This window comes from Vicugna pacos, chromosome 3 (assembly GCF_048564905.1).
Source record: "Vicugna pacos chromosome 3, VicPac4, whole genome shotgun sequence".
NCBI lineage: Eukaryota > Metazoa > Chordata > Mammalia > Artiodactyla > Camelidae > Vicugna > Vicugna pacos.
The window spans coordinates 46,232,031-46,256,138 of NC_132989.1; the positions used below are offsets into that span (position 1 = coordinate 46,232,031).

General features: G+C 32.8%; 1 protein-coding gene across 12 annotated transcripts in view; it reads right to left on the minus strand.

Annotated features, from left to right (window-relative positions):
* FER (FER tyrosine kinase) overlaps positions 1-24,108 on the minus strand; it is a 399,630-nt gene that overhangs the window by 269,290 nt on the left and 106,232 nt on the right. For 10 of the 12 annotated variants that reach the window (XM_072958302.1, XM_072958299.1, XM_072958307.1 and 7 more), the window contains 3 exons: positions 6,271-6,454; positions 4,029-4,166; positions 3,294-3,413 (listed from right to left, as the gene is read on the minus strand). In XM_072958302.1, the coding sequence (XP_072814403.1) occupies positions 3,294-3,413; positions 4,029-4,166; positions 6,271-6,454 (442 nt within the window). Of the gene's footprint in view, positions 1-3,293; positions 3,414-4,028; positions 4,167-6,270; positions 6,455-17,181; positions 17,249-23,536; positions 23,655-24,108 lie in introns of those variants that run through there. The other 2 variants (XM_072958308.1, XR_012071253.1) reach the window with 2 other exon arrangements.

The following is a 24,108-nucleotide window of genomic DNA, read 5'->3' on the forward strand; positions in this document are numbered from 1 at the left end:
ATTAACAAATTAATGCCTCAGGAAAGAAAAGATATTAGTTTAACTTTAAAGCACTAATACTACGGTAAAAAGAAAGATTCTCCTCTTGCATTAAAAAAATATACACACACACATATATATTTTTAATGGAGTTATCTTAGGTTATTTTAACAGTGCCAACAGGTACACTGAATAACTCATTCCTGGAATAAAATTCTTGAGGAAAGCCTAATCTCAAACTCATATCCTGAATTTAGACACTGTTCAATGAAATGTAGCCAAAGTTTTGCCTTAGTAAGAGGTAAGCAATTACATCTTCCATCATATTATCAAAGATTTATTATTTTTAATTTATTACATTTTTGTTCACTGCTTCAACATCATAATTAAGAAATAATGATTTATGAGTATAACTAGTTTTGCTCTAATTATACCCCGAAAAGCAATAAAACAAATTCTTCCTTGGTCACAAAATCTCTTATTTGACATAAGCTTATAACAGGTAGCTATTTTTAATTTTACCACATAATACTCTAATATCAATATGCTCATTCTTTCTTGGTGTATTATAAGAATTGATCAATTTTAGCATAAACTCCTTGGAAGTATTAACACTTGCAACCTTGAACACATAGTAAATAAATCAATGAATTATTTGGGAGCAGTACAATTTAAAAATAAAAAAGCAAGAGCAATTTATGTCATGTTCCTTCACCAAGCAGCACAGGAATTAATGAATGGAATTTGTCTCTGTACAAGAATGAGAAACGCTACTATCCATTTTATGCCATGCATTCAACTCTATTATTTAGAGCAGTTTCCCAACCTCGACACTACTGACATTTTTGCCAGATAATTCTTTGTTGTAGGAAGCTGTCCTGTGAACTGTCGGATGTTTAATGGCATCCATGGCCTCTGTCTACGAGATACCAGCAGCAACTTCCCACCTGATAAGTAAAAATGTCTCCGGACTGTGTCAAATGTCCCCTGGGAACAAAAGTTGCTCAAGAGGAAAATCTCTGGTTTAGACATAGCTGACATTATAACAGTGTATGTAAAGTCAAAGTGAGATTCCTGTGAAGGGCTTCAAAACTTGAGGACAGCTTCAAGAAACTCAGTATGGCTGCTAAGGAAAACCCTCTAATGCAGGGTACTCCCATGCTCTGTTAATTACATAAGATAGGGACTTTCGACTGAGTCTTCTGAGGTAAAATTTCAACAGGTCAGATGATATGTCCAATACTGAAGAGAAAATGAGTGCGTAATCATTTCTACCCCTAGTTCTCACCAGGGATAGGTACATACAACACTTATTAATAAATATGTTTTTTTCTGTTGCTGCTGAAGAAAATCAGGAGATAGGTTAAATATTTTAAAGTAGAATGCCTTAATTATGTTTTGTAAATTTAAAAACATACTATTTTTTAAACATTTTTTATTGAGTTATAGTCATTTACAATGTTGTGTCAAATTCCAGTGTAGAGCACAATTTTTCAGTTATACATGAACATACATACATTCATTGTCACATTCTCTTTCACTGTGAGCCACCACAAGGTCCTGTATATATTTCCCTGTGCTACATGGTACAATCTTGTTTATCTATTCTACATTTTGAACTCCCAGTCCCTTCCCACCCTCCATCCCCTTGGCAACCACAAGTTTGTATTCTATGTCTATGAGTCTGTTTCTGTTTCGTATTTATGTTGTTTTTTTTTTTTAGATTCCGCATATGCGCAATCTTATATGGTATTTTTCTTCCTCTTTCTGGCTTACTTCACTTAGAATGACATTCTCCAGTTAACATCAATGTTGCTGCAAATGGCGTTACATTGTCAGTTTTTATGGCTAAATTGTATTCCATTGTATAAATATATAAAAACTCTCACCAAAGTGGGTATAGAGGGAACATATCTCAACATAATAAAAGCTATATATGACAAACCTACAGCCAGCATAGTACTCAATGGTGAAAAACTCAAAAGCTTCCCATTAAAATCTGGGACAAGACAAGGATGCCCACTATCACCACTCCTATTCAACATAGTCCTGGAAGTCCTAGCCACAGCAATCAGGCAAGAGAGAGAAATAAAAGGGATCCAAATTGGAAAAGAAGAGGTAAAAGTGTCACTATGTGCAGATGGCATGATACTATATATAGAAAACCCTAAAGGTCCACACAAAAACTACTAGAAATAATCGAAGAATTCAGCAAGGTAGCAGGTTACAAGATTAACGTTCAAAAATCAGTTGTACTTCTTTACACTAATGATGAATCAACAGAAAAAGAAAATAAAGAAACAATCCCCTTTAAAATAGCACCCAAAGTAATAAACTACCTAGGAGTAAATCTAACCAAGAAGGTGAAAGACTTATACACAGAAAACTATAAAACAATGATTAAGGAAATTAAAAAAGACTTTAAAAAATGGAAAGATATCCCATGCTCCTGGATTGGAAGAATCAATATTGTTAAAATGGTCACACTGCCCAAAGCAATCTACAGATTTAATGCAATCCCTATCAAATTACCCAGGACATATTTCACAGAATTAGAACAAATCATAATAAAATTTATATGGAACCACAAAAGACCTAGAATTGCCAAAGCATTACTGAAGAAAAAGAAAGAGGCTGGAGGAATAACTCTCCCAGACTTCAGACAATACTATAGAACTACAGTAATCAAGACAGCATGGTATTTGTACAAAAACAGACATATGGACCAATGGAATAGAATAGAGAGCCCAGAAATGAACCCCTAAAAATGTACTATTAATAGCCTTTAATATTTGAAAAGAACCGAAAAACACATTGATTTCGCCAAACTCTTAAAATTTTATGCAACAGTAACAACAAAGTGAAAAAGGAATTAATGTAATAGCCTAAAAGAGATTTCTGCTTAAAGAGAAAGGAATTCAATTAAAAGTCAAATTTTCCTAACTAAATGCTTCTGACGTCTGTGAGTCTCTTCTTATCTCCAGCTCTCATTTCCAAAATGGTTTTTCTAATAAGTTTAGAGAGTAAAGTGGGATCAAAAATTTATATAAATTTTGAAAAAAATAAAGCATTATTCTAAATAAAATATTAGCAATAATTGGGCAAAGGAGTATAACATCACACAGAATTCAAATTTTCAGAATTACCAAAATTACTGATGATAATGAGTTAAGTATTTCACTCCGACCAGTTCATTTTTAATTTACTTTTTCATCACTTCCAAGAAAATAAAAATTGGAATTTTAAATGTGATAAAGTTCAACTATAAATAATAACAGTAACATTTAAACTGTTCAGATTTTCTAAATACTTACATTACTTGCAAACTTTCTGCTGTTAAATTATTCCACATGATCTCATTTGCTTGAAGGTTTTCATTTTCTTCTAGTAAGGAAGTATCAAATTCAATTTCTTGCTCCGTAGCAGCTGTTGTTCTAATAAAGCATGCCAAATAATTCTGATCAATATGAATACATTATCATAATATATTTAGTACACACCAAAGGCAGAATATTTGTTCTTATTTAAAATTAAGTTAACAAAGTAAACACAAATAGAATAAATCAAGCTAAACCATAGGCCTCAAAGATTTAGTCAAGTAATTTCAGCCTTAGTTTCCTCATTTGGAGAAAATAGATATTAACCTTTTATTCTTTTCACACTGGTAATGAGTATAAAGTACGGTGATGCATGCATAGAAAAGTAATTGATGCATTATCATTATAAAGTTTAATACAATATAAAGCCATACATCTACAATCACTATGTAAAAGTTAAAAGGAAAAAATAGTTTCATAGATTAAATACGGATTTAAGTGATAATATAGTAACAACTGAGAAATTTTTAAAGATGATTATATAAATTTACTAGTTATCATCATAGAGAAAGGACTTTGGAAATAATCGAAGGCAAACAAATTAATCTGAAATAGCTTATGTCCTAAACAAGCTCTTCAATATTTCTTATCTTAATTCAGTTAAATATTATGTGGTAGAAAAAAATAATTCTGTTATAAATACTGAAAGAAGAAGGAAAATATCATGCATACCTGTGGACTTCTATGAAATTATTGTATTCTGTGCTAGGGTCTATCTGTTCAACCGACATTTGAATCTCTTTATGGACATTCACTATTTCCTCTGTAACGAGACTGGTTATCTGGCTGTATTCATCAAATATACCTTTTCTGAAAACAAAAATAAAATTTCACTACATTTTAAAGTTTTATCAGGGAAACAGAGGCTCAAAAAGGATTTAGAACAATAAACATAAGAAATGTAATGCCAATTTTTACAGATGGTGATTTCATGCACCACCTTATTTCACAGACATGGAGAGCGAAGTGAAATGATTTTACAAATGTACGGATTAGCATACATCTGATATAATAATTGTAAATGATTTAGAATAAGGCATTACCTTTTCCAACATCCATCTAATGTGTCCAAAATGTAAGCCAGTATTAATCACTTTCTGTGTCTAAACATTACCACAGAAGTGGACTGTGGATCAAAGCCTGTCTCTAATATTTCTTTCAGCTTCTGCCACTTCCTCACATGCCCTGCCTCCTGGTTCTTCTCTTGCTCCTAAGCCTCTGCTCTTTTTCATATACTTAGTCAATTTAACCAGTTCATACCTTCAGTGACATTGCAATCTCTTCTCTTGACCTCCAGTTAGTAGCAAAAATGTTCATAAAAGTTATTAGCCTTATCTAATAAATGAAAAAGGAAAAACTATTCTATTGCAAAGATCCAATTCCCAACTTAAGAATGCTATATTGTAAAAATATACCATTGCTCATTAGCAGCCTTAACAAGTTTAGACAGACAAGCTGATCCTGCGTAACACAAGTAAATATAAGGCATTTTTTGTTTTTCTAAAATCATTACTAATAAAAGTAATCCCTACAAAATCTCTCTTATTATGAAGTATTCTCTCAATTCCTTTACTTTGAGTAGCAAAATACTGTTTGGGTAAAAAAATTAAATTTAAACTGCTTTAGGCAATGCTAGTTTGGAATGGTTATAGAAATCACATGACAGATAATTTAAAGAAAAGAGGGAGGCAAAAGAATTTAATACAGATGTAGTAAATATCTTTGGGGTTATGATCTCACAGTTGAACACAGTGAATGATATTAGTATAAATGAACTTATCTAGAAAATTCTTACAAATTAATACAGTAAGTGGTTATGATGTGGAGATCATTAACACTCATCTTTAAGACAAATGGGGGGAGGGAAAGAAAGAAATCTAATGTTAGATGAATGAGTATCTGTGACATAGGATTCAATTTCAGTGATATTGTGCATGGACTTTTTAAATGCTAGATTTAAAATAATTTATTTAAAAGTAAAGATAACACACCGTGTGAAACTACCATACGTCTCAAAAGGATGTTCTTGTGACGATGATACTATTACTGAAGACGCATAGACAGTTTTAAAAAATATTGATTCATAAAATGATTGTAGGAAAGAAAATATTTATAAATCAACAGTAAGTAATTTAAAGTAGATATAACTAGACTTATGGGTTAAATATTTTAAGTAGACATTTCACTATTTTATCAATACCCTTAAAAGTTTACATATTCAAATTGACTAAAAACATTTTATATTTTTACTGGGAAAATGAGGGATCACCTAAACTAGCTAATAAAGGAGATAAAGTCTACCAAAGTGTGGCTTATCTTTTTCTGTTGTATTGAACCAATGTATGTGGTAAACATGTATGCATTTGAATTACTGAGCAAAGATTGCTGTTAGCTCCTTGAAGGCAAAAACTGTGCCTACTCATCCCAATATCCCCAAGCAGCAGTGTGCTTAGCATACAGTAGAACTTCAAGAAATATTTGCTGATTTTAATCTTATACAACATGAAGCTGGTAAACAAACAGAAGAAGTATTTTCTTTGGGCTTATCAGTTGCTCAAGATTTAAACACCCAAGCCTCTGGAGGCAGATATCCACTTCTTAACACTTGTCAACTAATGATTTTTTTCACTAATTTAATTTCCAGCTAACTGGAGCAAAACAAAACATACAAAAACAAAAGCCATTCTTGGGGCTAGATAGATGGTTTGGGAGGAGTATAAAGCAAAGGGACACCAGAAGTGAAAATCAAGAAGACTCAGGGTAAAACAGATTTGAAATACCTTCTGAACTAGTTCAACAATGCAGCTTACAAAACTTTAAAGAAAACTTTTATACAAAAGTTTAACCAGATAAGAAAAAAATGTTAAAATCATTTTACGAAGGGATTTCACATCAAATAGGAAATGTATCTTACAGTGCTTTTATCATTTCTTCTTGCATCTTTTGTAAGGAATCCAGAAGCAGAGGAAGTGTAGTGTCGTAATACTGATTCTGATGAAGCTGTGCCCCTTTCAATGCCAATACATACTGGTTATGCAACATGTGAAGTTTCATTGTGGCTTTGTCATAACGTTCCTTGGCCTTTTCAGTTTCTTTCCCTGAAGAAAACATTGGACAAAGTCAGCAAGGAGATAATAAAACAAGTTCTATTTTCTTCACTGAGTTACCATTATTTTATGTTATTTCACATACTTTACAGATAATAAAAAGTTTCTTGAACATATACTATGTACTCAGCTCTAAGGCAAGGTACCCTTTGTTTGCCGGTACTATGTACAGAAAATGCTCTGAAGGAATTATGCTTTGCAGTAAAGGTTTGATGAATAAAGGTTAATACACAATTTTTTGAAAAATTGTACAGGCATAATACGATCCTTCTCATATTCAAAGAGCTCACACCAAATTGGAACAACAGTATACGTGAAATTGTATAACAAAGAAAACAAGAAAGCTTGTAAATAATGTTAAATTTTGAGGTCTGTGTTTGAAACACCAATAAAGACCAGGGAAATCAGAGGAGACTTTGTAGAGAAAACAGACCTTAAAAGATGAGGCAAGTCTGGAAAGGTATAAGAAAGACAGGATAGACAATAGTTCCTCCCTCTCATCCTCTCTTTCTCCATTTCTTCCTTCCTTTCATTCAATAAATATCATTAACTCTTCACCACCAGGAACTGTGCTAGGCATTAGGAATTCAGTATTTGGCAAAACAGAGTCTTGGACATAGAGTCTATGGGCTGGTGATCTGGAATATTGAGTGAAAACATGGAGAGAAGAGCAATGTTACATAGGCAAGCAAAGAAATAAGCTCAATGACAGCAAGTTTGGAGGAAATGAAGGAAATATATCTAGAGAAGTAGGGCAATTTTAGGTTATGAATGATGTGGAAATCAAGCAGAGAAATTTAGACTTGATGCAAGGAGTCTAAGAGATAATAATATTAGGAACTAAAACTTTTCATAGTTCCTCTACTAAAATCATTCAGAAAATACTTACAGATTGGCAATATAAATGAATGACTACATAAATAAATGAAATTTTTAAGCAGTTTTTTTTGCTGTAAACTGAATATGCCTCTTTAATTATTTAGATTGAGGAAATAACCTTTTCAAAATATTTATTAATTTTTGCCCACTATCCAAGGAGAGTCCCCCAAATGAATCTTCTCCCCAAAATGTATCTTTTGTTGAGAACTTTTAACACCAGAGGTTCTCCTCTGCTGCCACTCTGTTGAGGCTCAGCGACCATCTCAGTATTCCCTATAGACAGGAGTCAGAAAAGTGTTTCCTACAGGAGAATGTCCCAGCCCAGGGCCAAAAGCAGAGAAAAAGCCAGGGTTTTTGTGGAGAGAGGAGACCTCAGACCATGCTCAGACAGAGCAATAGAATTAGAACACTTTTCTTGCCTTTCTCATCAATCCTATTCTGAGCCACAGGAACCCCATCTAGCTGGTGAAAAGGAAACAAACTTTTCCAGCAGACTGGTATGTCTCTACTACCAACAAATTCAAGTGTTTCCAGGTACTTGAACCACCACTGACTTCTCTAAGGGAGCTGCAAATAATATTTTACAGAGCATAATTCTCTAGCAAAAGTAGATCAGCTGCTGGTTCCTGCACATGGGGATTTAATAATTGCCTACGTTATTCTCAAAATCTTGCCTTGGATAACCTATTTCACTTCATAACATAAAGAACTTCTTGATGAGAAAATAATCACCAGAGTATCTTTCCTAATCCCTTTCACAGCTGACTGGAAAGCGGTTCTAATACCAGAGTGGGAAGATAAGAGCAAATATATTAATTCAGTTCCAATCTGAAGGGATCAGAAAAAGATAACGTTGGCCATTAAAGAAGTGGGCTTTCTCACTTTTTGACTACAACCCACAGGATAATATATTTTATGCCATGAACCAGTAAACAATCATATACATTTTAATATATATATAACTGAAGTGAAAAACTTACTAAATATTTCTTCCTCTTATAATGAAGGAAGCTGTGTGATTTTTCAAAAATTCTATCATTGGAATTTAGAATTTTTTTAAATGTTCATGCAGAAACCAATAAATGCTTTGCCTCAGTTAACATAAATCCCTAGAGTAGCTGTAACTCTGTATGACATGAGGGATAATTTTTTTTAACTTAGCAATTAATAAACCACTTCGGTAATACTAACCACAAATGACTTTCAACATTCTCAGGAACACATCCTCCTACATGTTCAGTTACTTTAACAGTTTTTTCATAAAATACTGTATTTATTTACCCATAAACATTGCTACTTAGCATCCTTCTTGCAAAAATACATTTCAAAAAAGTCCCCAAGATCCAGTACAATTGATACACCTATGGCCAGCCCTGCAGCCTACCTCTAAAATGACAACCCCCCTCTATGCCTACTCATACACATAGGGGGAGACTCCCATCTGAAGCCGACACCCAAGATCCAAATTGCCTACCCAAGCAAATAGGAACCATTCTTTTGGCTGAGAGCTAAGTCACATTAATGCCTGAACACCAGCTGCAGTGAAAGTTCCTGAACATTTGCCAGAGAAGTCCCTTCCAAGGCCCTTTTCTTTGGGTTGGTGTTTTTCGGCTTTTTTGTTTGTTTGCTAGTTTAAGTCGCTGTTACTGGAAATTCAACAAATTCTGACAATACACAGCTCAAAAGTTCATGTACAAGTATGCAGATAAATTAATTCCAAGCAATAAAGAAGTTTTCTAGAGTCCACACGTTCATAATAAGAAAATAAAGCAACAATATTTGAGTTCTGTGTTCTAATTTGTTGATGTTTATAAGTTTTAAAATAATAGGTAGTAATGAATTTCCTATTTTATATCACTTTTTTAAAAAAAATTCCTTTTTATATGAACTCTATTATTCCCAATTAATTACTCAGATTTTTTAGTATAACTTCAGGAGTCAAGCTCTCCATACAAACATTTTCATGGAGACATTTAAACCACCCATCTGTCCTCCTATTTGCACAGATTTTTAAATTGCACACTATCCATCTGTCTTTCTAACTGGTGTAGAAATGATTCACTAAATACACAACACTCACATGAGTAAGATTTTATAATCCAAAATGACATTAGAAAAGTTAAGAATTTCCCAAATACTTCTTTCTGGTTATCAGATACAGTGAATGATAAACAATGTGAAGAAGGCTTTCATAGCCAAAATCTAATTACCAATAGCTTATCAGTTGTCATTAACACAACTTAGAAAAAAATTTGATGCTTTTGAAAACATCCAAGGCAGACTCGATTACATTAAAATTATAATAATACATAACACTAATAAATTCTTTAAAAACAGCTTTGGGTTTAAAATTGACTTTGGGGGTATGTCTAAGTAGGGCTTTTGGGTTTATTTGTTTGCTGTACTCAACAGTTCACATACACTTGTGCATCTGGTTACAAGGCGTACTTGTGCATGCACACCACACTCCCACCCTTGTAGATATGAGCAAAAAGTTTCAAAAACATGCTCACTTGCCATGATTTGAAATGGGATGCTACTATACTTTTTCTTGATTTGCTTTAAAAGAAATATTTAGTGTTCCAAAGAGATCATATAAGTAAATTCAAGAAATAGTAATACTGTGTGAAAACCAAAATTACAAAAAGATTTTTTTAATTCCATTCACTTAACAAAATATATTGCAAAAAACTACCCAACATGATTCCTGCCACATAGCTTTTGGGTTCAGAATATCTCAGATCACTATTACACTTTCCTAACTTTTAAATAACCACATTTGAGCTTAAAATTAAAAGTACATAGAGTGAATAAATCTAATGACAGACACAGAATCATACCTCCATTGCTATATATATATATATATATTTTTTAATGATGAGAAGCACTGAAGCAGGACACAGAGTTGTTCTACATGTCAATTAACAGGGAGAAAAACATCTAATTTTTCCTCCTCCACATAATGAAATTCACAAAGAGATAGAATTATAATTCTTTTGCCATGACTTGTTGACAAATCTGTTTAATGTTTGTAATAACAGAATGTATATACGACATGTCATGCCATAAACAAGATTATGAAGCAAGTAAAACACAATTATGTAAGTTTGACATTTACAAGTGACAGGCTAGACTAGTCATTAAGCTAGTCTAGAAAGTCAAGTATCTTTTTATTATAAACTTCTGAATCATTTACCATTTGTTAAATATTATTGTGGAAAGTCTCCGGATAACAAATGAGAAGTGATTATTTTCCAAAAGTAAAGTGCTTGCAAGTAGTCTCTGCTTTGATTTGGATAAATAAACATTCTACCATCTTATATTTTTCCTTTCTTTCAAAACATTCCTCCTCCACTATACAATGTTTCCTTACGACTCTGAGTAAAAAGAAAATGAACAAGAATTCATCTTTACTTATGAGTTACTTGGGCCAAATGTCCACATATTTTTTTTCACATGGAAGTTAAAGGTCAAGTATGATATGTGGGAACAATGAATGAGCTACCTTTTTTATTCAGTGATGTTCTGACAATAACAAAATTAAGAAGTCAGTTTTCATCTCAGCTTCTCCTTTGATTAGCTATGCAACCCAAGCAAGTCCTTTAACCTAAATCTTAGCTTCTCATTTTTAATCCTGGGAGTTATATTGTCTGCCCTTCTCAATTCATTGGGTTGTGATGGAAATCAAATGGCAGAAAATTGTCAAAACGCACAGTCAATAACAAAGGCTAAAGAAGACACAGAATTTGGAGAGCTGAAAAAGATCTTTTTGATTACATGTTCCCATAAAGCATTAAAAAGAAATAAGATGTAAATCCATATTATGCTAGTTTTAATGAATTTCCTAGTTTAAGAAACTATGATGTATCAGTCAAGAAATGTTTACTGAACATGCATTGTGGGTTTTAAATGGTTCAAAGAACTAAAATAGTGGTATTTTAAAATTCAATAAAAAACACCTTAAAAGAGCAAGCTCTCTAGCTCTGTGCAATACCACCTTCTTGCATATAATGATTGCTAGAGTTAATTGACCCATAGTCTTTTAATACCCTATAAATTGAAAGATACAACCTGGTTAAGTCTATATTCTATAATAACAAAGCTGTGAATGGGGGGATTTGGGTAGCTGGGATAGGGGTTGCAGCATCATTAGGAATCTCCCATTTATCATCTAAAAATATAGTAAGGAACAAAAAGAAAGAATAAATAAAACCTGCACCCTCAGTATAACAGGCAGAAAATGTCCAAATTTAAAATTTTCTACAAGTAGAAAAATAAACATCAAGTCTTTGCAAATGATCTCTCACCCTCCCACTGCGAGCCTTCATGGACACCAAAAGCTATTCTTGGTGGGGGACGGGGTGGGGAGGAAAAGGAAAAGAAAAATACACTAAAGAGAGAAGAGAAGAATAAGCAGTATGCCTAAGACTCATCCAAAACCACCATCAGCAAGAAAGCCCACTCTACATGTGAAAATACTGAAAAAGTATAATGGTAGATCACATAACTAACTTCAAGAAAGGGACTGAAAAGTGCATATCAAAGACAAGAGAGGCAGTCTTAGAAAGGTAACACTTTAGAGGGAGAAATGGCTAAAATGAAAGCAGAAAGAAAAATCCTGAAGGGAAAAAAAAGTAAAAATAAAAATAGATTAAAAGGTCACTTAAATCTTTCTCAGAAACATGAAAGGTGTAAGATTCTACTCTACTTGACAAGCTAAAAAGTTAGGCTGCCTCAATTTAATGGGTGTGGGCAGAAGATACAAGACTTCTGGGACAGAGAGACAAAGGACAATTTACTTCTCACAGCAATATCAGTAGCTAGAGTATTGTCACTTGTGGAAAGAAAACAAAATGCCATAAACAAAGTCAAATGACAACTGACAAACTCATAGAAAATGTATGCACCATGCATAATAAAGGACTATTCACCATATGTTTTAAATTCTTAAAATTTTAAAAGAAAAAAATCAAACATCAATTTTTTAAAATGGGCAAAAGAGAATTCACTAAAAATAAATACTTTAAAATAGCCTTTAAACATATAAAAAGGTGGTCAACCTCACTCCCTAACTCATAATAAAATACAAATTAAAATTACCGACCAAATTGGCAAACACTGTTTAGGCAAAGATGTGGAGAAACTGATACTCCTACACGTATCTGGTGGGAATGTCAATGGGTATGATTTTTATAGAAGGAAATTTGGTAGTATCTAACAAAACTACACGTACATTTACATTTTAACCCTGCATTCATACTTCTAGAAATTTATTCCTTCAACAGTTAAAATAAACAAAAAACAAAAAAAAAATTTCACTCAAGGTTATTCATGGTAGTAGTATTAATAATTGGGGGGAAAAAACTAGAAATAAACTGTATGCCCATATGTAGAAAAGTGCTTGAATAACTTATGATGAAGTGCTATGCAGCAGTTAAAAAGAATAACAAAGATATCTACAAACTGAAATATTGTGATTTTTCAGGATAGAATGTCAGAAAATCAAAATGAGAAAGTATGTCATAATATTGTAGTTTTTGTGTAAGAAAGAAAGAAATGATTAAAGAAGATATAGTTTCCTAAGTATATAGTTTTGTACAGTTCTTACTTTTGAAATTATTAGTGTTTAACCATTAACAAAATAAATAAGCAAACAAAATCAACAAGGGTATGAGAGGTCATACAACTTAAAATGGGATACAATATGAACAACTGAACCAACCTGCATTTCCTAGTGAGTAATGTAATTACACTGAAAGGTATGAGGAAGAAAAGAATTAATCTACCTTTGGAAACAATATTTGACTATAGTGGAAGACTAAAGACAAAAAGAGCTCTAAACAAATTCCAAACTGTAGTTAGTAGGCTTCCTTTTTCAGAGGCATTAATTAACAATTCTTCTGTTATTTTACAATTGAGCAAATTAAGTAGATTGTGAGTAACAGAAGCCAGGTTTCTCACTGTCAGAGAAGGAAGTTAAAAATACGTGAACAGGACAAGATAGAATGAACTGTTTGGTGTTCAAATGGAATTGGAAGTATCAATGGGAACACTTCAGTTTTAATATGGATAGAGCAATAGATATAGAAACAGGCATGGTATATGTATGTGTGTGTGTGTGTGTGTGTGTGTGTGTGTCTGTGTACACTTGCTTGTTTCCTACGTCTGTCTGTTGAAAGGACCTAGAACAAAGACATCCCAGTAGCAACGAGCAAACCCAGTGCCCAAATACTGGTTCCTAAGTACTATTTTCTGCTAAATGGATCTATGGCTCCTTAGAGAAATGGAGCGAGACCTCGAGCAGGAAAAGTATAAGATGGGCCAAAAAATAAGTGCAAACTAATTACAGGAGCATGTGAAAAGGACAGAAGAACCAGTTTCAGTTTCTCTCTCATGTACAGACAGAAAAGAAGATAAAGTAAATGTGGTAAAATATTAATATTTGGAGAATATGGGTGAAACATACAGGGATTCTTTGTATTATTCTTATAAATTTTCTGTTGTCTGATATAAGACCAAAGTAAAAGTTAAAAAATGGAAAGTTGTGAAAATTGATTAAAGTTCAAAAGTATTTGAATATTCATTAAATCTAAAATAAATCAGTTATTTAGATTAGGGATGAAAAGTGTCAATGATTTGTCCTCTGAATATTGAAATACTGACTTCCCAGGACAGGGGAAAGAAAACAACTTGGTTTTAATATGTTATGTTTCAAAGTATGCTCATACTATAATATTAATAAATAAAGACAGCCAGAATTTTTTTTAAAAACTATCATTCTACTTGACAAGACTAGTCAAATGTGTGGAAGAACAACATTTACAGAAAAAGGCATTTATCCTATAAATCTTTATCCAGATTCCATTATGTACTAAATTCTATAAGGGACATATAGTCATAATCTCTTCCTAAAAGATGCTTGACAAGAAAATCTAAGTAGAGGCTCACAAAACAGTCATCATAACATTAGAATATAACTGTAGAAGAGGGAGGGTAGAAATCACCACTTATTTAGTATGCATAACCAACCACTCAGGGGCCTCAAATTCCTAATAATGGATTCCTAATATGGAAAGTTATCTAATAAATCAATGAGTATCTTTAACGAAGTGGTTTAAAAGTTTCAGGTTATGCAGAAACTATATCTGGAATGAACATCATACTGGTTGCCTCCAGAGGAAAAAAAAATACTGTTTAATAGGTAGGAGAAAATGTTTTCACTCTCTACTTACTGATCTGTATCTTGTGGTTGTGAATGTAGAATCATGTAAGTATGAAGAAGTATAACCCATGAAACCCTATGCCAGGGGGTGGGGGGAATCTTAAGAGAACTTCCACAAACTCTTACCAGCCTACCTAACCTCTTTTCTGAATAGTAAGGGTATGTATTTAGCCGCTCCTAGGTTGTAACAATGAGTAAACTGCCCTTGCTCCTAGCTAAGACCAATCCATTCCCTCGGGTAGCAGACCTATTCTCTAGTCCTATCCAAGGACATTGCTCCAGCAATTCTCCCTTCATTCTGTTGCCTCATGACTTTTCCTTTTTTAAGGGAGTATTTATGGTCAGCAAGCAAGCTGAAACAGCTCCTAAATTTAAAAAAAGAAAGAAAGAAAAAGAAAAAGAAAAAGTCCTCCCTTGACTCTACTTCTTTTAGTTGTTTCTCTTTATCTTCACTGCAAAAGCCCTAAAAAGATTTGTCTATACTAGTTATTTACAGTTTTTTCCTTCTCATTCTTTCTTAAACCCATCCCATTTAGATTGTTCCCCCTATTGCTCCACTGAAACTGTTCTTGTCAAAGTCACCAAAAACGTGCTTTTCGCTAAATACAAATCCAGTCCTCATCTTTTTCTTAGCAGTACTCAACTCTTAATCATTACATGATCACTTTTTCTTTTTGAAATCATTTCACCCCATCTGGCTTCCAGAGTGATACTTTCTTTTGGTTTTCCTTTTATTTTACTCTTCTTTACAATTTCTTTCTCATTTCCCTGACTTCTTAATATTGGGCTCAGTCTTAGGGCTGTTCTCTTTTCTATCTTAATTAAAACCCTGGGCAATGCCATCAAATCTCATGGCTTTAAATACCAACTAACAATCAAATTTATAAATCAAACTCGGAATTCTCCCTGGAACTCAAAACTTAGAGATTCTAGAGCAAACTTGGTATCTCCATGTAGATGTCAAATAAGAATCCCAAAACCAAACTCTTGATTTTCACCTTCAAATATGCTCCTCCTATATTTTTCTCCGTCTCAGTAACAACAGTGTCATCCTTCATGTTGATCAGGCCAAAAATCTTGGAATTATTTTTGGCTTCTTTCTCTCCCACACTACATTCAATTCATCAGCAACTCCTTTAGGCTCTATTTTCAATATATACTGGATCCTCAATATCCATGGATTCCATATTTCCAAGTTTGCCTAATGCCTAAAACTCGATACACACAGTGCCTTCCAGATCAATCACGGACGTGTATACATGCAGAGCAGCAAAGGAGTCACTTGATACATCCATTCTCAACTGAGGTTGAAAGGCTATGCTCTGCCTTTTTGTTTCAGCAATTGTAGTGTAAACTGTCCTTTTTGCAATCTATTCAGTTTTATATTTTTTGCATTTTTGTGCCTTTTCTAGTGATTCTGCTGCTTAAAACGGCCCCCAAGCATAATGCTGAAGTGCAGTTTAGTATTCTTAAACTAAAGAAGGTTCTGATGTGCCTCACAGAGTAAACATGTGTTAGAAAGCTTTGTTTACTCATGAGTAATAGCACTGCTAGCTGTGAGTTCAATGTTAATAAGTCAACAGTGTGTTTTAAAGAAGGTGTCTTTTAGCAGAAATACACATTACAAAAAAATGATGTACTGATCAAGTGTCAAAAATGTTGTGACCATGCTTAAAGGGCTCTAACCCCTTATGTTATGTCCACCCAGGGCAATGATTCAGTAAACAGGTAATGCTAATTTAGTAATCATGGTGATTTTATATAACATAACTGCCATAAATAACAAGAATTGATTATATGTATATCCAGAATGTGACTACTTCTCATCACCTCTGCTGCTACCACCCAGGAAGAAGTCAGCCTGAGCCCTTGCCTGGATTACTCCAATAGCCTGGAAGTAATCTCCTTACTTCCATCCTTCCCCCACCCCTCAGTCTATTCTCAACAAAGCTGCAAGAATTATCCTGTCAAAATGTAAGTTCACGTCATTCCTCTGCTCAAAACCCTCCAATGGGCTTCCCATCTTACTCAGAGTAAAAGCCAAAGTCTTAAAACAACTAGCAAGATCCTGCATAATCCACCATCATGCTTCCTCTCTGATCTCATCTCACACCTCCACACCTTTCCTTTACCAGTCCCTCAGGTCCAGCGCACAGGTGCCTATACTGCTCTTCAGATATGCCCAGCATGATCCCATCTCAATGACTTTGCTTTGGCTTTTCCCTCTTCCTGGAGCACTCTTTGTCCCAGATAATCACATGCTTCACTCCCTCACTCCTCTCACCCTTCATTTAAATGTGTCTTTCTTCATGATACCTGACCTGATCCTCCTCCCAACATCCTATCTACCTACTGTGTTTTCTCCATCATACCTACCACCATCTAACATACTATATATGCATTACTCATTTATTTACTACTCAGCTATCTTCTGCTCTAAAACATAAGCTCAAAGAGGCAGGGATTTCCGTGTGTTTTCTTATTTACAGTACCATTAATGCAAATAACAGTGCCGGGCACATAACGAGAAAATGCATAAATTGATATAGTTCTTTTTTTAATTTAAACTTAAATAATTTTTAAAAAATTAAAAGTTATAGAAACATTACAATTTTACCTTCTGTATATGTTTATATCATCTTTCTAGTAATCAAGTCCAAAACTAATATTGTTAAGGAGCTCACCTATAAAATATAGAGGAAAATCAGCAAAAGTATATAACTTCTCTTAATCTCTTTATATATTAAACTTGGTCTCTTTTACTTAATAAAACTAAGCAAATAGGGACAGATCAAATTATTGTGCTTTCATTTTATTTTTATGAAGTTTCTGCAGAATACAAATGAATCATGTAGCATATTCCATCCCACATAATATTTCAGCATCTAATGAGAACATTAGAATTGTCACTCCAATTTCTGTGGCTTTAGCACAATGCAAATTAGATTAATAACTGAGTGCCATTACTCTTTATGACCCTGTGAAGACCCTATTATATTAAGTTCCATGCAGTGAGAAGCATTCATGCCATAAGTTACCTGCTGATATATCATGTATTAAAACGTAGGTCTGAAAAAAGAAATAGAAAACCTCCAGCTTTCAGGTCATTTCAACAGAACTGACAATCAACAAACACACCCTGAGCTCTGGTTTGGTCTTTAGTAAGTCATGTAACCAAAAATGTACTTCTTCCATATGTTGAACTGAGAGGTAAATTTAAATTTCAGAGTATTTTTCTAGAGGACCTCCATATATGATCTGATTTTTTTAAATCTCCAAGATACAAAGATTATCAAGTAAGAAAGTCAGATGCCACTCTTAGTGGACTCAGAATGAAGAAATCAACTAAAATAGCCTTTTCAAAGTTTTATTAATTTTTTTTAAAATTTGGATTTATTTAAACATAAATTTAACCATCTGTCTCAAGTCTGGACTCATTTCAAACTGGTTTTCATAATTAAAGTACTCTAAAGAGACAACTCAATGGATCTAATCAATTTTAATTGGCTATAAAATATCACAGAACTATTCATAATGCATGAAGAGGCAATTTAAGAAAATCTACTTCCCAATTACAGAAAAATTTACTTCTGAATGAGACTTCCAACTAATTTCCCACAGTTCTAGCAGTAGACACTTTCTTACTCCGTCTGCCTAAAGGGTAAGTGAAGGCTTGTAAATAATCAAGGATTTTACCAATTCTTTAGCATTCTTTTACATGTGTCATAGAGAAAGAAGAATTTGAAAGAGTCTGTTTCCCCTCTCTTGTTATAAAAGTGGGTGAAGAGCGCACCTTTCAAATTTCTTTAGACCAACTGTCATGGGCATGTATGCTATGGAGTAGCTCACCTTGTCTTGTTTTTTTTTTTCCCTGAATATGATGATAAAGCAGAAGCATTCAGACTTCTACCCATGTAAGAGAAGTCCCACAAATCCTTCTGTTTGTATTTTGAGGCTTAGTGAAGGTAAACCTGTAGTATGGGTCTAGCCATCAGAATACATAACTATGAAATCGTTATTCTGAAATCTGATATTTCAGTATATCTTCAAGTCAACTATAAAACTTCAAAGCAAAATCATATTTAAATTTGCTTAATTCAATACTATATGGTTCAATACGATATTGCTTATATTTTACAAAATTAGCACACATTTATTCTTAAAAAATACTTTTTAACTTGGTAAAAAATACTATACAGCATATGAACAAGGACCTGCATGTAGGCATACAGATAAAGATGCTTACATTTTCTACAACATAAACAAGCGGGGATTGTAGTGAGGAAAAAAAAAATCTGAGAATGAATAAACTCATACAACTTTCAGAACAAATGAAGAAGGAAGATGAAGTCCACCAAGACTCTAAAATTTAGGTTAAAATGTTAAGTAGATACATGGAAGATTTAAGAAAAGACCCAAACTGTAATTATTCAGGCAAAATCTACAAGGCCTGAGATGAAAAATACACTGCATGGGATTAAAGGCAGATTAGATGCTTCAAAAGATAAGATTGGTAGAAGTGTAGACATAACCACAGACCCTAACCAAAATGAAACAGAAAGCAAAACTAGACAAGGGGGAAAAAATGAACAGAGCATCAGTAGGCCGTGAGACAACCACAAGCAGCCTAATACACATGTAACTGGAGTCTCCAGAGGAGAGCAGAAATACAGGGGGAGACAGAAAATATATGTGAAGAAATAATGGCTGAAAGGTTTCCAAGTCTGATGAAAACTATAAATTCTCAGATATAAAAAGCTCAAAAAACCACAAACACAAGGGAAAAAGAATGTGCAGCAAGATGCATCAAAATAAAATTGTTCAAAATCAATAATAAAAAGGAAATCCTGAAAGCTGCCAAAGGAACATAAAACATGCAGAGCAACGAGAAGATAAAGCAGATTTCTTCTTGACATGACACTAAGCTGACATCTTTAAAGATAACAGAAAAAAACTGGCCAAACAGAATCCTATACCCAACAAAAATATATTTCAAAAACAAAGGTAAAATAAAAATTTTTCAGACATACAAAAGCTGAATTTACTACCTGCAGATTTACATTACAATAAATATCAAAGTAAGTCATTTAGGCAAAAGTAAAATGATACTAGATGGAATAAAGAATACTAGAAAAGAAAACTAGATGGATAAATATGTGAGATGCTTTATTATTATTTTAAAGAGAATTGACTAAACAAAAACAAAAATGTTAACAATATAGTGTAAAGTTCAAAACATATACAAAGGTAAAATATATCAAACAATAGCACAAATACAGGAAGACTGTTCTATTGTAAGGATCTCATAGTATACACAAGGTGATAAAATATAACTTGAAGGTATACTATAGAAAATAAAGGTAAAATTAAAAAATGAAAAGTTATTACTAATAAGACAGCAAAGAAGATAATGAGAATTTTAAGAAATGTTTTCAATTAATCCAAAGGCAGAAAAAAGGAAATGTAGAACAAAGAGCAGATGGAACAAAGAGGAAAAAAACTGTAAGATGACAGCTTTAAACCTAACATTATCAAAAATCACAATTAAAATGCAGAGATTATCAAGATAAAAAAAAGCAAAACTTAATTATATGCTGCTTACAAGAAATAGACTTCAAGAATAAAGTCTGAAGCATGTTAAACTAAAAGAATGAAAACAAGAGACACCATGTAAAACTAATCAAAGTATCTCATGTTAAAATCAGATAGAATAGATAACACAGCAAAGAAGAATACCAGGGATAACAAAGGTCACTTTATATAACAAAAGGGTCAAAGCGTCAAGAATACAATCATGATGGCTTTTACACTCAATAACAGAGTTTCAAAATACATTAAGCAAAACTGACAGAACTATGAAAAGAAATAGACAAATCTACAATTACAGTGGGGAATTTCAATTGCCCTCTCTTAATAATTGACAAAACAAGTAGACAGAAAATCAGTAAGAAGATAAAAATTTTTAATAACATTAGTAACCAACTGGATCAAGCTAGCAATACAGACCACTCCAACCAACAATAGCAGAATACATATTCTTACCAAGCGCACATGAAGCATTTACCGTGAGAAACCATACTATGAGCCATATAACATGCATATATAAATTTAAAAGGAATAAAGTCATATAAAGAACATTCTCAGACCAAATGAAATTAAATTATAAATCAAAAATAGAAAAAAATTTAATGCCAAAACATTAGGAAACTAAGCACACTTCTAAATAATCTATGGATCAAAGGAAAAAACCTAAGAGGAAATTATAAAGTATTTTGAATTGAAGGAAAATGAAGACGTAAAACATTACAAATTTATGGAATGTTGCTAAAACAGTACTTAGGGAAATTCACAGCACTAAATGCCTATATTAGAAAAGAAGATAGTTCTCAAATCAATGACCTGAGCATCCACATTAAAAAAAAAAAAATAGAAAAGTTGATGCAAACTAAGCCTAAACCAAGCAGAAAGAAGGAAAAACTAAAGATTAGGGCTTAAGTCGACTAAATAGAAAGTGGAAAAATATTTTTTAAAAAAGCCTAAAGCTGATCTTTGAGGTTAATAAAATCATTATACCTCCAGCCAGAATGATTAGGAAAAAGAGACGACATAAAGGACCAATATCAAGAATGAAGAGGAAATTATCACCACAGATTCTACAAATATAAAAAGGTGAATAAGGGAATATTCTGAAAAACTTAGTATCAATAAATTAAACAGTTTAAATGAAATGCACAATTTCTTGAAAGATACAACCTACTAAAACTCAAACAAAAACAGATAAACTGAATAGCCCTATATAAACTAAAGAAATTTAATTTATAGTTTAAAAACCTCAGAAAAAAGAAAAAATACAACAGGCAGACCTAGATGATTTCACAAGTGAATCCTACCAATATTTAAGAAATACTAGTAATTGAACACAAATATTTCTACAAAACTGAAGAGATGGTAATCATGAAGAGGACAGTATTATCCTTATACAAAAATGAGACAAAGATGAAAGAAACAGAGACAAAGATAAATATGTATAAACAAAAACTTAGCCAACCACATTGAACAACGTAAAAAATAATAATACATCATAACCAAGAAGAATTTATCCCAAGAATGTGAAGTTGGTACAATATTTGAAACATGTGAAAATCAATCAAAAAAATTACCATATCAAGCTAAAAAAAGAAAAAATACTCATTTCAATAGATACAGAAAAAGCATTTGACAAAACCCAACATCCATTCTTAGTTTAAGCAGGAATAAAAAGGAACTTCTTCAACCTGATAGTAAGAAAAGTCTTTGAAAAACTATAGTTGTCTTCACACTAATGACGAAAGCCTTTCCCCCTCAGATCAGGAACAAAGCAAACATGCTTGCTTTGTACTTCTATTCACTACTGTACTAGAGGTTCTACCTAGGGCAATTAAGCAAGAAAAAAAAAAAAAAGAAAAGAAAAGACATACAGATTGAAAAGGAAAAGTAAAACTGTCTTTGTTCATAGATGATACGATCCTGCAGTTCTTTGGTAAAGTCATTTACTCTTCATAAAGATGATGTGATGGCAAATTCTTCCAACATTTACCACCATTATGTCAAAACTTCAGTTTGGATACAAGCTTTATAGAGTCACAAAATTGTTTTATGGCAAACCTAGCCATATGAGTAACCAACTTAAAGTATTCAGAACTTAATGTGCAATAGGAAAGTAAAACCTGAGTATTTTGCATTCAAAAACTTGTTATTACATGCTATCAGGAAACTCTCTAAATTATTAACTTCAGCTTAAAAGGCTAAAATTATTTTGGTTGTTCTCAGTATACATGTTATAAATAACAATCAACAGACTAATGTTCAAATTAGTCCAAGTCAAATTAAGACAAATAGTTATTCTCTGAGCAGTGCATAGAGCAAAATGAGTTTGAAATTTAAGGTATATTACCAAAAATATTGACCAAAATGATGCTATATTCATATTACAACTGAACATTATGTTTTACATTAGACTGAACATAAGTCAGTGTTCCTTTGGGTGTAAGTTCTAACATTCAAAAGTTAAAGCATTTTGTATAATCTATGCAGCAGGGGAGAGGAGTTTGGAACTTCAGTATTAGCCCAGGCTTCTTACTGATCTACTGCTACTGCTGAACCTCCAGTTGCAGTAACTGAGTCCTTGACTCCAAACCAAATCAAACCCTGAATGTAATCCTTACCTACTATAGGAACTATTACCAGATCCTATCTCTCCCAATGCCTTGTCTTCTCAAACTGGATGCTATATACCAGACTGGGGCTTTAAATAGCTTTATCAAAACCTCCTAATGTCTAAATTAATAACTCTGAGTGTCAGAGCCACAGCTTCGGTATCCAGTGCCAGTGCCCCAGCAGTTCTTAGGGCCCATTCCAGAAATGGCCTGATCTGGCCTCTCCAGATGAACTAAGGTTCTGACATAGAGCCTGTAAATTTTGGAAGAATCTGCCATCATATCAGCCTTATAAAGAGTAAATGGGGCAGGAGGGTATAGCTCAAGTGGTAGAGTACATGCTTAGCATACACTAGGTCCTAGGTTCAATCTCCAGTACCTCGTCTAAAAATAAATAAATAAGTAAACCTAATTACCTCCCGCCCAAATAATAAGAACAAAATCTTTTTAATTAAAAAAGAGTAAATAATTTTACAAACACAAATAAGACCCTATTTCTATGTTAAACATAGAAGCAGTCTGAAAATAGACACAAAGTCTTCAAAAATATAATTTTATACTTTTTCAAGTAAACATGTAAACACGAGTATATAGATAGTACTTTTGATTATAAAAGGGAACTTTCTGTATGTCTCATGCATTTACCTTGTTACATAAAACTTACTTTAAGTATATACTCTATACATTATAAACTGACTTAATAGGATAATCAAATTCTTGAAAATAGGAAAATACTATCACTAATAACTTTGGAAAGAGTAATGTAAATGAACTCACATATTTTAAGTTCAGGAGACTCAGTCAAATGATATACTTCTGAAGATCAATTAAAACTATGGTATTCAGATTTTCTAGTGCCTTCCTACTATTAATACAACACTAAGTCGTGTTTCGTCTATATCAAAAGTAATAAAGAACAATTATTACCTGTGAATAATCTCTGACAATATAAATATTAGGTAAAAGAACTATTTAAAACTTTATTATGATACCAGATTTAGATTTCTTTTTTTTAAACAAAAGTAAGCTATACCATTAAAAACAGGTACTAAAGACTTGGGAGCAATTATATATTCCTTTTTCTAACTACTCATTCTCCAACAGATATAGAGTTAGTGTGAAATACTAGGCATAGATGGATTACAATATAGTTGGATTAAGTCGTCACTTGCTCTGGGTAAATTTAAATATGGATATTTATAACATAGGGAACTAATTTGAGAATGCTAACCAAGTATTAGGTAATGAACTTTATAAAATTTGACAGATTGAGTAGTAATGCTCAGTGTACAAAACTATTTCTAAATTACTCTTGATGGTTTGCAAGAAATCCGTTGCCTAAAAGCTAA